This window comes from Phodopus roborovskii, unplaced genomic scaffold (assembly GCF_943737965.1).
Source record: "Phodopus roborovskii unplaced genomic scaffold, PHOROB, whole genome shotgun sequence".
Lineage (NCBI taxonomy): Eukaryota > Metazoa > Chordata > Mammalia > Rodentia > Cricetidae > Phodopus > Phodopus roborovskii.
The window spans coordinates 27,881,802-27,897,260 of record NW_026126416.1 but is presented as its reverse complement, the minus strand read 5'-3'; the positions used below and the strand labels follow the sequence as shown (position 1 = coordinate 27,897,260).

The 15,459-nt window shown below is 41.2% G+C and overlaps 2 protein-coding genes across 2 annotated transcripts in view; one reads left to right on the top strand and one right to left on the bottom strand.

The window, feature by feature from the left end:
• The window catches only part of Shc4 (SHC adaptor protein 4), a 98,081-nt gene that overhangs the window by 34,468 nt on the left and 48,154 nt on the right, over positions 1-15,459 (bottom strand). The window contains exons 3-6 of the mRNA XM_051183501.1: positions 15,308-15,371; positions 13,626-13,745; positions 4,726-4,779; positions 1,594-1,645 (exon numbers count right to left, since the gene is read on the bottom strand). Of these exons, the coding sequence (XP_051039458.1) occupies positions 1,594-1,645; positions 4,726-4,779; positions 13,626-13,745; positions 15,308-15,371 (290 nt within the window). The remainder of the gene's footprint in view (positions 1-1,593; positions 1,646-4,725; positions 4,780-13,625; positions 13,746-15,307; positions 15,372-15,459) is intronic.
• Eid1 (EP300 interacting inhibitor of differentiation 1) lies at positions 8,308-9,957 on the top strand. Its single transcript, XM_051183500.1, has one exon. It carries the CDS (start codon positions 8,407-8,409, stop codon positions 8,884-8,886), a length of 480 nt encoding a protein of 159 aa, XP_051039457.1. The 5' UTR covers positions 8,308-8,406; the 3' UTR covers positions 8,887-9,957.

Here is a 15,459-nt window from a genome sequence, read left to right as displayed (position 1 = left end):
CCTTCCAGTTCCTAAAGACCACTCCATGTTAATCAAGTATTTGGGAGCAAATTCCATTGCTAGGGGGGAGGAAGTTCCCAACTCCCAGTTTCCATTTAAGGGGGAACTGGCCTAAACCCATCTCAGAGGAGCCTGAATGTCCCGGATGAGAAACAGAACTAACCACATCTGTCCAGAGAGGTCCATCCTTCTAAGGAACCTCAGGCCTTTAACTCAAAGCATGGCCATTAGATGCATTTCTTTGGCAAATTCTTTATGCCCTGAGACAAAACATCCACTTAACTCTTCCACTCAGTCATTCAAAATACCGTTTCTGAGCATCATTTATGTCTGAGCCATTGTGAAGAGTGGCGGAGGAACAGCAGTAAGTGAGATCGGTCCCTGCCTCTATGGAGATCTCAGCCTGAGAGGAAGAACACATGAACCATTCAAAAGAAAGTATGTGAGAGAAACAAGTAACAACGTGTGGCTTGTTCACAAGAAGAGGAATACAGTGTCGTGGTGGGGTTGGAGCAGAGCATATGACTAGAGGCACAGATGCCATAGGTCAAACGAAGGCCTCTCAAAAGGACTCTGCGTCTGAGATCTAAAGGTAACAGGGCTTTGATGGGAGATGTGTTCCTCTTATTGGTTAATGAATAAAGCACTGTTGGCAAATAGGAAGGCAAGATAGGCAGGACTAGGAGACAAGGAGGATTCTGGGAGATATAGTAGAGTCAAGATGTAGGGACTTGAGAGAAGTCTGGACCCTCTCACCGGTAAAATAAGACCACGTGGAAACACTTAGATTAATAGAACTGGGTTAATATTTAAGACACAGCTAGCCAATAAGAAACACCAGTATTAAATATAAAGCTGTCTCTGTGTGTTATTTGGGGCTGATGTGGCTCTGGGACCAGGCTGGCGGGAAAACTGATCCTAACAGGGCTTGCTTAGCACCCACAAAACCCTGAGTTCTATCCCTAGCACTGCATAAAGCTGGGCAGGGTAATGCATGCTATAACCCCACTTAGGATGTGAAAGCAGGAGGATCAGAAGTTCAAGGTCATCCTTAGCTACATGGTGAGTTCAAGACAAGGCTTGTCTCAAAAAAAGAAAACACATACTCAAAGTAACATTCCAGGCTCTTCAGCAGCAAGCACAGAGGGACACACTCATACATACATACATGCATACATATCACACACACACACACACACACACACACACACACACACACACACACACCAGGCCAACACCAATGCCTCACTGAGTTTTATGAGCAATTCCTTTATCACCCAGGGATATGCAAGCCCTGCTACTATAACCAAAACAGCTTCTTTTCTGAGTATGTAAATATATAAGCTTTTTAGTTTGTGAATCTTTCAAGTGACTGACCTTTAAATACTGCCTGCAAATCTTTCCACTTTCCTCTGCTGGTAGGATTATTTATTTCTGATTCAAATTTACACAGTTTTCTTTGAGTCCTTCAATATCTACTACAGTGATGGTGCACCGTTGTTATGTGTTACTATGTACATTAGAAATAACCTTTTTTGTTGTTGTTGATACCTAACAGCTCTTAGGAAAAACTGGGGAAATACGTTTCCATACCTCGTTGATTGACTGGATCTTTAGCTACATAGGCAACATAGTCTGTGGTATCCTAGTGAAAAAGAGAAACAATTGCATTTAAAACGAATGAACTGTAACCACTGGAAGGTAAGACTTCCTTAAGGTCCAACACTGAGGCAAACTCTTACTCATAACTTTCTTTAGGGGGGTGGTTCTCAACTCTCCTAATGCTATGGCCCTTTAATACAGTTCCTCAAGTTGTGGTACCCCAACCACAAAAATCAGTTTTGTTGCTACTTCGCAACTATAATTTTGCTGCGGTTATGAATCATAATGTAAATATCTGTTTTCCAATGGCCTTAGGTGACCCCAATTAGGGTCACCACCCACAGGTTGAGAACTGCTCCACTGTGGCATACTCTGTAGAGCTTAGCAACCAAATCTGCATTTTCTGACCCTCAAGGGCAGAGTTGTGAAGACTGAAAATTCAGAGGCAGACTGTATCATTAAGAATAAAAGAGAACTGAGCGAAGACGAACTGCCTGTCCCTGAGCTGGGTTGAAGGGCGAATGGAACTGTACAGTCACAAAGCTAGCAGCAGCTGGGATGTAGCATCGAGACTGGCCTGTGTCCAACACACTCGTGCATCAGACAATGCGTTGATCAAAGGCCTTTCTTTGGTTGCTGCCTTGCATGTGTGTGATGCGAGTTAGCTCACAGAATAATAAAGCAAAAATATAAATTATTTCATCACTAGATGGGGCAAATCGTTTTAAAGCAGAGAACCTATGAATAACTTAAGTTCAAAAGGAGATATGCCTCTGACTTTGTGAAAGCAAGCAAAAAGGTGCTAGAAATTCTAGCTTGTATTGAAAACAGCCAACGGATGGTGAGGTTTTAATAATTCAACATGCTTTCATTATCTTAATTCTCAGAAGGAAAAATACCTACAATGCCTTTTCAGAGTATAAAAAAATGGTCTCTGGAGAGAAGATGCAGTCTACCGGCAGGAAGTAAAAGTCATGTTGGTAATGCCCTACAGGATAGTCACTTAACAACCACAATGAATCACGCAGGAAGCAAATCTCAGGGTCAGCAGAACTGTCTCAAGTCATTTTTAAAAATAGCACACACCTAAGTAGATGTCTTGGGCAAAGAGAAAAATGGGTTGAAGTGGCTTCTAAGTACATAAGGTCCTGACTATGTGTTTTGCTCTCTTCTCTAGGAATTCAGGGTCATTTCAGACTTGAGAGGCTCTGAGACCATGCCCCAGCCTGTTTCATCATCTTCCAAATGATCTCCAACTTTCAAATAACTTTAAAATCCTTTGAATGTAAATATCTGGGAGACTTTGCAGAATAGTTAAGTGACAAGAACAAATGACAGGCAATATCTTTAATTTTTCACAAATCTGCCCCATGTTTTTGACATACAGAAAGCACGATGACTGTAAAGGCATTTGCAAGAGCTGCTTGAACAGTTACTACCAAGACAAAAGTTTTTTGAGAAAGAATAAAAGTGAAGGTGAGCAAACATCACAGTTTAAGAAGAAAACTGGAGACAAACTAGTAGGAAAAACAAACAAAACAAAAAAAAGATGAAGCTGGACCACATGGGGATTTTTCGCTCAGCTTCACTTTCCCTGTACCCAGTTAGCTATTTCACTGCAGTAGCTCAGTGTACCCTAAAGAAATGTGGGTACGGATTCTAAAGGTCACACACCCCACATGTGTATCACCTCACTTGATTCTTGTAACACTGGGGTGACAATAATTATCCCTGTCTTGTAAAGAAGACCCCAAACCTTAGAAAAGTCAGTACATCAAATCTACTTGACTCAAATGCATAACACTAGCCTACACGGCCTTCCTGATAGAGGCTAAAACTTCACTGCCAGAGGGCATCATAATGCCAATGCTTAGGCTAGAGCCAGATCATCATTTAAAACACATCCAGTGGATTTTCCAACTGCAGAAATGTATAGATATCCCCACAGTGGATTCAGATGGCTTGATATTGGCAAGGACAGTGCTTGAATGAATTGAAAATGTCAAAGCTACTTTATAATATAAGATGGAAGGCCTTACAATTCTGAACAACAACAACAAACCATGTTGGATACAGAGTAAATGAGGGTCTGCACTAGCCCTAACATGACAGCCACTGTGGAACCTTGAACAGGGTAAATTCAAGGCAAATACCAATCGTTATTTTTAAGTACATCATAAATAGTCTCTTTAAAGAATGCTCAAGTCCCTTCCTGATAAATCTAATAGGCTAGGAGGAGAGGAAATAACAGTGATCTCCTATCTAGATTCACTGTGTTCTCTCTCTCTCTCTCTCTCTCTCTCTCTCTCTCTCTCTCTCTCTCTCTCTCTCTCTCTCCCCTCCTCTGATATCCAACTTTTGGTTTCATAGTTGAGGCCAAATGATGAAGTTGAATAGGTTAGAGTATAAATATACCCCTGGGCACATCATGAAGCAAAAGCCATCCTGCGTGCCCTGTTTGTTAATGGATCCACAATTAATTAACCATGTATGGAGCCACTCTCTAAAGACTCTGGTCCAGAAATGAAGCAGTGAGGAATCAAGGAACGACACTCTGAAAGGAGTCTTGGAGAGGAACACTGCACAACAGGTGGGAAATGAACACTATACAACCTATTGACAAAGAGCACCTGCAAATCCTCCCTCCAGGGCAAGCAGTGTCTCCATAGGGTTTTGCAAATCTGGATGGTCATTATAGATTAATTAGGCTTAATGACCTTGGTTGACAACAATGATAGTGAATGGGATTCCCAGTCTACATAAATACAACTGGTGGTCTGCTTAGAATGCTGTCGGGAATGATTCTGGAAGAGGAATGGAAATGCACATAGAACACACACACCTCTCACAATTTCGATGTTAACAAAAAATAATCAGATATATCTCAGTGGCTGCCAACACCACAGAATGCTAGCAGTCCTTCTAATAAGTCTAAGCTTTTAAAATTCAGACACAGGAAACATTTGCCCAAATTGTTTTTTGTTTTGTTTTGTTTTGTTTTCTACCTGATATGTGCAGTATGTAACAAATTGTTGATATTTGGAAAGGACATGAAACAGTTAATATTCTGTGTATGGGAGTTCTTAGGAGTCACAAAAAGAACTTTTATGACTCCATACTTACAGGGTCCCCTCCAGAGGCAAATGAAATCGATTGCATTTGATGCTTTGCAATAATCTGGAAAACAAAAACAAATTAAACATGCATGATGCTATAATGTATTTGCTTTGTCTCCACCTACTTAACATCCCTTTAGAAACCACTCTGCCGGTATTCTAAAGTAAACCTTTGTTGTTGCTGTTTTGGGTAAAGGAGTGTAAGTCAAAACTTTGTGTATCCAAAGCATTTGCTCTATCACAAAGCTACGTCCCGAAGACATGAATAATCTTATTTAATGCATGGCTTTGACATGCCTTTCTCTCTGTCCCTTACCACCTAGATAGACATATGATCAAGTCTATCCATCCAAACAAATACCAATCCCTCAAATACAGCCAATCAGTATTTTATGGGAGAAACTGAGATAGATAGTAGGAAAGAGAGCAGCTCTCTTCCACTAAGGATATACTGGCCTAAAGTTTCTAGGGGCATCTTTTGCTGTCATGTGGGCAAAGCCTGCTGGAATATGGAATTTTCCTTCTGGAAAAACAGAGCTGAGGCTGAGAGTTTAAAAAAATGGTAATGTGTTTTATCACTTTAATCAGTACTATATATATATATATATATATATATATATATATATATATATAATTTACTAAATTTATTTTGACTCCCAGAATCTATGTGTTGGCTCACAAACATGTGTAACTCCAGTTCCAGAGGATCCATGATCCCTTCTGGACTCTTGGGGCACCAAACATGCACATAGTGCACAAACATGTAAAATCAAAACACCCACACACATAAAACTAAAATAAATCTAAAAACAATTTAAAGATTTCTAATGTGAAGTATGACTAGCCAAATAACCACATTAATTAGCCCAAAATGATTGTTTTATTTGAGATATTAATTTGTTTGCTTGTGTTTGGAAGCCAATACAATAACTAACTTGAAGAGGTTAATCGTTATACGGTTCTAAAGGTCATCAAGATAACAACTATGCAACGACTAATGAACCTTGATAGCTTGATAGCAGAACTGTGTGGCAGAACCTATGAAGCCATGCATATAAGACAACCAAGCAAATCTGCTCCCAGGTGGACATCCAGCAAGAATTGAATATTCATGTGCAACAAAATGTATTCTCAGGGAATTAAATACTATTTAAAATAGCCCTGAATTAGAAGCAATCCCAATGATGACTGTTGTGATATTCAAGTAGTAGACTACTTACAATGCAACAACATGTTTGTCAGGTTAAAAAAGGAGTCAAACACAAAGAATAAGTTAATGTATCAATTAATTTGTGAAAAACGGCAAAGATTTCATTGAAGTATTTGCTTAAAGTCTGTTTAGCAGTTATTCATGAGACACAAGAAAAGGAAAAGTAGTTTTCTGGGATCCACAAATGGTTCCTTTTCTTCTGGGTAGTAGGTAAACAAATACGTTCAGTTTTTGATAGTTAAGCCACACACATTATTTGTGCACTTTTCTGTACTAATATTTCATTAAGAACAAAATCAACATGCAAAGGTCATATATCAATAATTACTCATCAGAAACTGTATTTAATGGGCCAAATGGAAGATTACATACAAATACATATAACTATAAAGCCAGTAAGAATCATGTAACACTTCAGGGGAAACATCATAAAGGGCATAAAAAATAACCTTTTGCAGAAGAGAAGTCAAAAATTCTGTAACAGTCAGAGGAAAGGGGAGAATGCTATGAATGCTCTTCTCTGGATGTGACAGGGGCATTGCACCTATGAATTCACAGCATCTGTGGTTATCCTCACAATTCCCGCATGAGATCAAGACAGCCCAAATTCCAGCATTGGTAGGGAAGCCCTCTCAAGGCAGATGCCTAACTTAGGAGCCATTAGCACATGATAGCTTCTTGGAGAACCATTTGTCTTTGGAGGTATGGTTTCTGGTACGTTGCCCATGCTTCAGTGAATAGCCTCACTTTCAAGCACATATGGCCAGTGCTAAATGGACTTAGTGGATCATTAAAAACAAAACAGAAAAAGGATATTAATTTTGGAGGGGATATGATATGATGGGAGGCCTGAGGGGAGTTGGTGGATGGAAATGGTGATTGAATAGGATCATATATATATATATATATATATATATATATATATATATATATATATAAAACTTTATGGATATAAAGGCAATTATCGTCATTGTTATAAAGATGTCAAAGATTGTCCCCCAGCAGAGCATATTACTGAAGTTGGAAAATGCACCTTAATAGTACAAAAAGAGATTTGATTACATAAGATAATTTTTAAATTTTTATATAAGACTCATTAAGCACACAGACTTGAAGAATATATTTGTAAAATGAAAAATAGTATATTCACACATTTTCAAGGATTCCTATAAATCAGCAAAACAAACATAGAGTTAGGCCTGTTAATGCATTGAAAGAAAGCAAATGTCCTTTCTACCTACTGAAAGATAATTGTCCTCCAATAAATTAAAGTTATGGGAAGATTATAAAGATACAATCTCAGGGCTGGAGAGTTGGCTCAGCAGGAAACAGCATTGGCGGCTCACACTAAGGACCAGAGTTTGAGTCCCAGAACTCACTGGGCAGTGCACAACTGTGATCTCATTTCCAGGAGATCAACATCCTCTTCTGGCCTTTGCAGGTGCACACATGGTGAATGGGCATTACACGCAGGCAAAACACCAATCGATACACATAAAAGAGAACAAGTTGATAAAACTGAAGTTAATTTTATTAATTCAGTAAGACAACAAGGCGGCAAGGGTGTGAATATCCTCAAACACAGCAGGTTAAGTTTGTAGAACAACTGTGGAGCCTGATTACCCATGTACCCATGTTTATTTAAAATATGCATAGTCTGTGAGCCTAAAAGAGTACTCATACTGTGGCTTTCACCCCCAACACACACACACTCACACACTCACACACACACAATTTGTTTACGATTAGGTCAACTTCAGTTTATTTAAGGGGGGGGGGTGATGTAAAGCTGAATTTCCATGCTGCCCAAGCCGGCGGGCGAGGTGGATTTGAAATGATGAGCAGAAGTGGATGTCCTGGTTACAAGAGATGCTGGGGAGGCAGGAGATGGATGACTGGCAGGGGATGCTGAGGAGGCAGGGAGGTGGATGACTGGCAGGGGATGCTGGGGAAGCAGGGAGGTGGGGGAGAGGCGACAGTCTCTGGAAGGAGCCCTGTGCTTTCTGGCTTGCAGTGAGGTGAGAAGTGCAACAAGAGCAAACACACATCAAGGAGCTTAGAGCAGGTCTGCAGGTGGAAGGTCCAGATCCAGCAGAAGCTTCCTGTAGTCGAGCCCAGCTCGGGAAGGGGGGAGTAGTGGGTGATGAGAGTGATTATGAGGGGGGAACCGCAAAGAGCTCGCGCACGCGCACCACGCCCACCGCGCGCCAGGCGCCCTACTCGCCTGCGCACGCGCGCCACGCTGGCACGCGCACCACGCCCGCCTACTCGCCTGCGCACGTGTCCCGGGCCCCGCACGCGCATCACGCATGCCCACTCGCTTGCGCACTCCCGCACTCCCGCACGCGCGCCGCGCCCGCCCACTCGTCTGCGCACGCGCGCCGCGCCCGCCCACTTGCTTGCGCACGCGCACCACACCCGTTGGCGCGTCCATCTCGGTGGGAGCTTTTTGCCTGGCTGAGCTGAGTGGCCTCCACCATGGCGGAGATGGCAGAGCTTTGCGAGCTGTACGAAGAAAGCAACGAGCTGCAGATGGACGTGCTGCCCGGCGAGGGCGATATGGAGGTAGGCCGCGGGGCCCGCGGGCAGGCCCCGGAGGAGGGCCCCATGGAGGAGGAGGCCGCGCCTGCCGCCGCCCGCGCCCAGCGCGGCCTGTTCCCCGAGGCTGGCGCAGACCTGGAGGGCGACGAGTTCGATGACTGGGAGGACGACTACGACTTCCCGGAAGAGGAGCGCTGGAGCGGCGCGATGCACAGGGTGTCTGCCGCGCTGGAGGAAGCCAACAAGGTGTTCCTGAGAACGGCGCGAGCCGGAGATGCCCTGGATGGCGGCTTTCAGGCGCGGTGCGAGAAGAGCCCTTTCGACCAGCTAGCTTTTATCGAAGAGCTGTTTTCGCTGATGGTTGTCAATCGACTGACCGAAGAGCTCGGTTGTGATGAGATCATTGATCGAGAGTAAATGCTGACGAAAGAGGAGGAAACTACCTGAGAGGGAGAGATCCAACATTCTGCTGTTTTTGGGTTCATTCCAACTAGTTTTGTGCAAAACAAACAAAAAAGCCGGTTTTTGTTTCTCGGAATAGAAGACAAAACAGTGAGTGACCGTGCAGTCGTGGAAAAGGAGAGTCAAGAAAGGAGGGGCTTAGCAAAAAAAAAAAAAAAAAAAAAAAAGCTCTGGTTCAGACTGTTGAACGAGATGATTTTTTCCCTGCGTTGGGGAAGAACTAGCTCGTGTTAAGCTTGTAAAAAATGGTATTGCAAGAGAAAATTGTGACTGTCGATACAAGAATCTAATTAAAGAATGAGGAAAAATACATCCACAAGATATCTTTGATTCGAACTGAAAACCTGTTGAGAAAACTTTCCAAATTCTATTTTGTAGTTTATATAAGTCAGTTATCAGAAGCTAAATTTGAGCTTTAAAATTGAGTATTCATCAACCCCAAAGAAAAAAGCAAAGTAAATGTGTGTGTATAAGTCTAGACATGTTATGTGTACTGTTATCTTGAAAAGTGTTACAAAAGCTGGAGTTCTGACTGCACATGTATCTTCATGATTTATAAAGCTATTGTGAGCTGTAATTTGGAAAAATCCATTGTGATTATTTTTAAAGTTACATAAAAAAAAAAAAAAATACCCAACCAGGATGTCTTTTTAAAGTTTTAAGTTCATGCATTAAAATTTATGGGAAAGTCCAAAGACAACTTTCTAATACCCTTTTATATTAGGGAAATTTTGCTCACTGTTTTTTACCTTGACAGATGGTAAGACTATAGCTGAACTTCATATTGTAAGAACTGTTTGTGAAAATTGTCAAGCAAAAGGAAACCCTACCTGCACCTGTAAAATATTTTATGAGCTGTTACACTGTCAGACTTTGAAGGTCTAAACGTGCTTAGAAGTCCACCTGGGTACCTGATACTCATTCTCTCTCTCCCTCTCTTCCTCTCTCCCTCCTTCCCCCTTCTGATTATGCTTGTTAGTCCCTATGCACCAGCATTGGCGATAATAAATTTTCATGTTCAGTGTATTTTGTTTTGTCTAATAGCTCTGCATACATACTTCAAACAAGATTCTTTTACTATGTGTGTCACTGCATCCATCCTAAGATTTAAACAGCCAGTGCTTACAAAGGTAAAATGAACCATTTTCCGTTAGCTGACCAATAGAATTTTCTGAAAGAATTGAGCAGCCTATGGAAACCCCTGTGTATATGTTGCTGTAGGTTATTTGGTGAAGATGCTGAAGTTCCTTCAGTGGTAATTTCATCGAAGGCCATGCCAAGAAGAAATTTGCATTAGCACATCTTTTATGATGAATTAAAAAGTCCTGAATGTTCTTGTGCCACAATGGGAATATAGGATAGTAGATAACTCCCCAGGATTTGGGGGAGGGAGGTGTTTATTTGTTTTACATTCATCTTGTTTGGGAGGCTGAGCAAGTAGATGGCTTGGTGGGTAAAAACACCCTCTGACATACAGCCAATCCTCATGACCAGAGTTTGATCTCAGGAGCCCACGTGGTAGAGGGAGAGAAATAACCCCCAAGATTGGAAATGTGTTAATAACTTTAGACCCTCACTGGGTTCTAGTCAGTCCCTTGTGCTCCTCCACAGCAACTGTACATAATTCTGCCCCCATAACGTGGTTTCAGTCAGTGCTAAAATATATGAAAGGTGAGAAGACGATTTGACTTGAGGACATTTGGGAGGCTGTCACCCATGTTAGGATGGGACCCTCTGTAGTACAGCTATAAACACTCCTGAGTAACACCTCAGCCTCCTTTTTACTCACCCAGTAATTCAGTGGCTCACTTGAGGGAATCACTGATTTGATTTATTGGTGTCTATTTGGGGTAAATAGTCCTTTGCTCACATCTCCCCTGGAAAAGTAATATAATGCCCATATGCATTTGTATTTGGGGACCAAAGTAAGAGGAGAGCCATGCATTGGTATTTCTTTGAGTGGTTTTGTTTTGTTTTTAATTTATATTCGTTTGTGTGTGTATATGGGCAAGCAAGGGTCAAAGGATAGCCTTCAGGAGTGGGTTCTCTCCTCCCATGTGAGCCTGGGATTCAAACAGATGATCAGGCTTAGCAGCCTATTTCCCCAGTCCCTATATACCCTTACATTTCATAACCTGTGATTATTTTGTCATTTTCCCATGCTATGGCCATAAAGGCTTCTCCACTGGCTTCACCCCTTGCACATTTTAACTCTTTGTGGTTTATATGAAATATATGTCAGAGGAACTTGTGTGATTCCAGAGACCCCTGCCCAAGGCTGTGCAAGCAGTAACAATGAGCAGAGGAGTCTAAACGACCCAGCGAGGGCTAGTACAGGAAGCCCCAGAGGTGCAGCTTTTGTGAGTCCTCATCCACACTGGATGGGCTTTTCCTTTTCACTGATACAGCTGCCATTGAGGTCATCCATGCACCTATTAGTAACCTCTCACCCATTGTCCTATAAGTAGGCTCAAGGCACTCACCAATCACTAAGCAGATTTGGGCAGAATTGATTGGTCAGTCATTGGTGCCTTACCTGGAGCCAACATGTTTGTTGACAGTTCCCCAGCAAGAGTCACACAACATACCTCTAATTGCTATGGTTAAAGGAGAAAGGTGACAGGCAGGGTGATGCTTCACCAGCATGTGTACCTCAACCCCATTGTTCACACTCCCCAATTCACTTTAGTCTCCCCAAGGGAAGGGCCATAAGAAAACAATTATTAACCAGAGGTGGTACATACACCTTTAATCCCCACTCAGGAGGCAGAGTCAGGATCTCTGAGTTCAAGGCTAGCCTGGTCTACAATGTGAGTTCCAGGACTACATAGTCCCTATCTCAAAAACAAAAACCCATTATTAGACTCTGTACATGAGGCTGTCACCACATCTCGAGCTTTGCCTCTTAAAAACAGTAATTTGAGTAGAGATGTCATCCCTAAACACAGTGAGTCCCCATGGTACAGCATGCAAGTAAAATCAGAATTGTAGTTTACATATACAAATACCGTGAGGTCAAAATGGATGAATGGGTGAATAAAATATCATTTGTGTTGCATCTTCGACATTTGTTCCTCAAAACTGTACAGCCATTATACCCACTATAGGTATTACCTACACTTGGATAATCAATACCCAACTAAACAGGACTATAAGTTGTTTCATTTAGCAGTGTCCTCTGAGGTATTTTATATACTACTAAATAGCTGTGCATTTCATCATCAGAAAAAAGCATCAGTGAAATTGTTGACAATTTTACATAATTATGCTTCTGCCCTCTCGAGTGATAGGAATGTATCTGGAAAGGCCTTGGAGAAAGAATGAGTAGACAATATTGGCATCACATTATCAGCATTGTGCTGTTATTTGCATTCATTTCTTCACTTAATCCTCTAAATGACCTTATAGCAGCATTCAAAGCAAGAAGCCTTATGAATAGGTACTGTGACTGATAGGTCACCAATGAGGAAAACTGACGCTAAATGATGCCAGAAAACTGTCACCAAGTTGCAAAGCTCCTATATGGTCTTAAGGGTCTTAAATGCTTTGTCATTTGCCAGTGAGATTCAGCCATCCATGAGTCCTTGGTAAACAGCACTCTATAATAATAGTCTCAGTTACTATATATTAGCAACACCAGGCTCCAACATGTATAAGTAACCTGGCATGAGACTCTTACATTGTAGTCCCCATACTTATTTGGTACAGTGTCTCTGTATCTTCTACATTTGTTGCAGTAGTGTGGTTCTCCTGTGAATAACATTGCTAGGAAAACCCAGGTAGACCATAGCATTATAAATGATGAAAGGAAAACGATGTCCACATTGTTCTATCTTAGAAAGCTTTTCAACTAAAAGACCTGGAAGGTGACACTTTCTGCATAAATTTCAGTTAGCTGCGTTTGTTTCCATCTTCAAGAATTCAGCTGTACCCATTTGCAAAAGATCAGTCAACAAGATTTGACATTCCTTCACAAGAAGGAAGGGAAGGGAGGGTCATGGGACCTTCAGCAGAGTATCTAGCCACTCCTCTCAACTAGTTGAATGCAATTCTGCCCTAATTGTATGTGGTCTCAGAGAGGGGCTAGAACTACATTAGGTGGGAAGGACTAGGGACCAGGTTCCATCTAAACAGCCATAGGAGTCACCATCCATATTGGGTGCAGACTTTTAGGTGTGACTGAAGGCCTTCCATTCTCCTGCCTATATCCCTTCACCTATGATTCATGAGCCAAGTTCATTAGTTTCCCAGGGTAAACTTTAGGGAACTGTACAATTTGTCAATGAGACCTTAAGAGGAGGGGAGGTAAATGTTGACTAGTCCCCGATCCCTGGAGAAAATTCTTATAACACATTAACCTAACATGTTAACCCCAACATCACCTTTGCTCTTTGTCCGTTATCTGACCTCAGTCTGATAACCACATCAGCAGTATTAATTGGCAAACAACATTAGCTATGTCCTTTTATCTTTGGTTCTTTATACAGAGCCAATTGGGTACAATAAGTAGTTCTGTAGGCAGTTAAATTCCCCAGCAATAGTAACACTATCAGTAACTCTAATTACTGAATGCATAAATCTCAGGCAATTTCCCCCTTTTTGGCTTATTAAATTGTAATCACACCCTGACACCTTAATCCCTTACTAACCACAGGAAAAAAAATATGCTAAACTATAATTATTGGCTATCTTACCTGTTGGTTGTCAAGGTTCATCAGTATGAGGCTGCACGTCGAAACAGTCAGTTTTATATTCATTCCTGAAAACTGAAGATTGCTTTTGCCAAGAACCGTTGACAGGAACTTAACAGGAGCCTTTAAAAGTAACAAAACACTGCTATAAGTTATGGATGTGTATCATCTCCTCTCTGTTTTATTTTACATAAACCAAGTGAGCTGGAATGGCTGTGTGACTTGTGGGTGTCAGAGTGCGTGTGTCAGAACCCACAGCACCAACACATGCTGCCTGGAACATCTTGACACAGATTAGAGATGAGGTTATTCTAGGGACATTGCAGAATTTCACGTACTTACAGAGTTATGAAAAATAGTGGTTTGACTACAGAAGATCAAAAGACATAATATTTTCCAACTGTCATTTGTTAGCATATTGGAATCAAATTATTATATCTTTGTGTTGCATTATATTACAATGTTGGACTATGAAAGAAAAATTGCTATTTGAATCATCCACTTGAGTTTCATAAAGTATTATTAAATGAATTTTGGCTTGAGAGTAGGTCAAAATTTCAAAGAAATTCTGAAATGGTCCTAGAGACATACTTCTGCCACTTAGTACTACTTAATTATGTCAGGTGACATTCTCACTTCACATAAGTCTCATTTCAATCACAGAATAAAATATTGGTCAAATCTGAAGCAGGTACAAGATATTCTGTATCCTGCATTATCAAATATGCAACCAAAATTTAACTATTTATTTGAAAACAAATAAGCAATCCTCATTAGTATTTAAATTTGCTTTCACCGTTAATAAATGTTTTCATAAATCATATGTATACCAGACAATTTTTATTGCTTATTTATTATGATTATTGTATTGTGTGAACCAAAGTGTGTTAATGAATGTGGGCATGTGCATGTCACAGCACACATGTGGAGGTAAATGGACAACTTTTAGAAGTTGGTTCTATCCCTTCACCATGGGATCCAGGGTGGAATTTAAGGATTTGTGTAGCTGTTGTTGCAAGTGTTTTTACATTCTGAGCCATCTCTCCAGACCAGAGAATTGTTTTAAAATAAATCTATTTATGCCTTATTATCAATAAATGTTTGGTTTGTATCTTATACCTCTATAGACAGGATCATGTAAACAGTTGGTAATCTTCCCAGCTATCTAGCCCAGCCTGGAAAAATCCAAATCCAAGACCCAACTTCCACAGAACACACACACACACACACACACACACACACACACACACACAGAGAGAGAGAGAGAGAGAGAGAGAGAGAGAGAGAGAGAGAGAGAGAGAAGTTGGTTGCAGGGGCGGCTTGTTAGAGACAGATCCCTTGGGCTCACAGGCCAGCTAGCCTACTTGGCAAGTCCAAAGTCAGTGAAAGAGCCTGGCTTATAGATAGGTAGGTAGGTAGGTAGATAGATAGATAGATAGATAGATAGATAGATAGATAGATAGACAGACAGATAGATAGATCTGGAGGGAGACTGAGCCTCCACAACCACGAGCACACATCACACATACACCCACATTCAAACATGCACACACATACTTAGAATTCTCAGGCAAAAAGGGCCACAAATAAAAACATTAAAGAAACCCAGGAATAAAATGACTACTTTTATACCATTTTGCCATACTTAAAGAGACATAAAATAAGAAGCTCATGTAAATATTCACCTTTCGCTTTTTAATGGCTCCGTGGGCCCCAGGGACAGCATCACACAGGCGACTTATTGCTTCCCTAAAGACAGAAACCATAGAGAGTATTAACATCCTTTCTGTGGTCTGTAAGTGATCAAGAACAGCATTCAGGAGAGTGTACAGAAAGG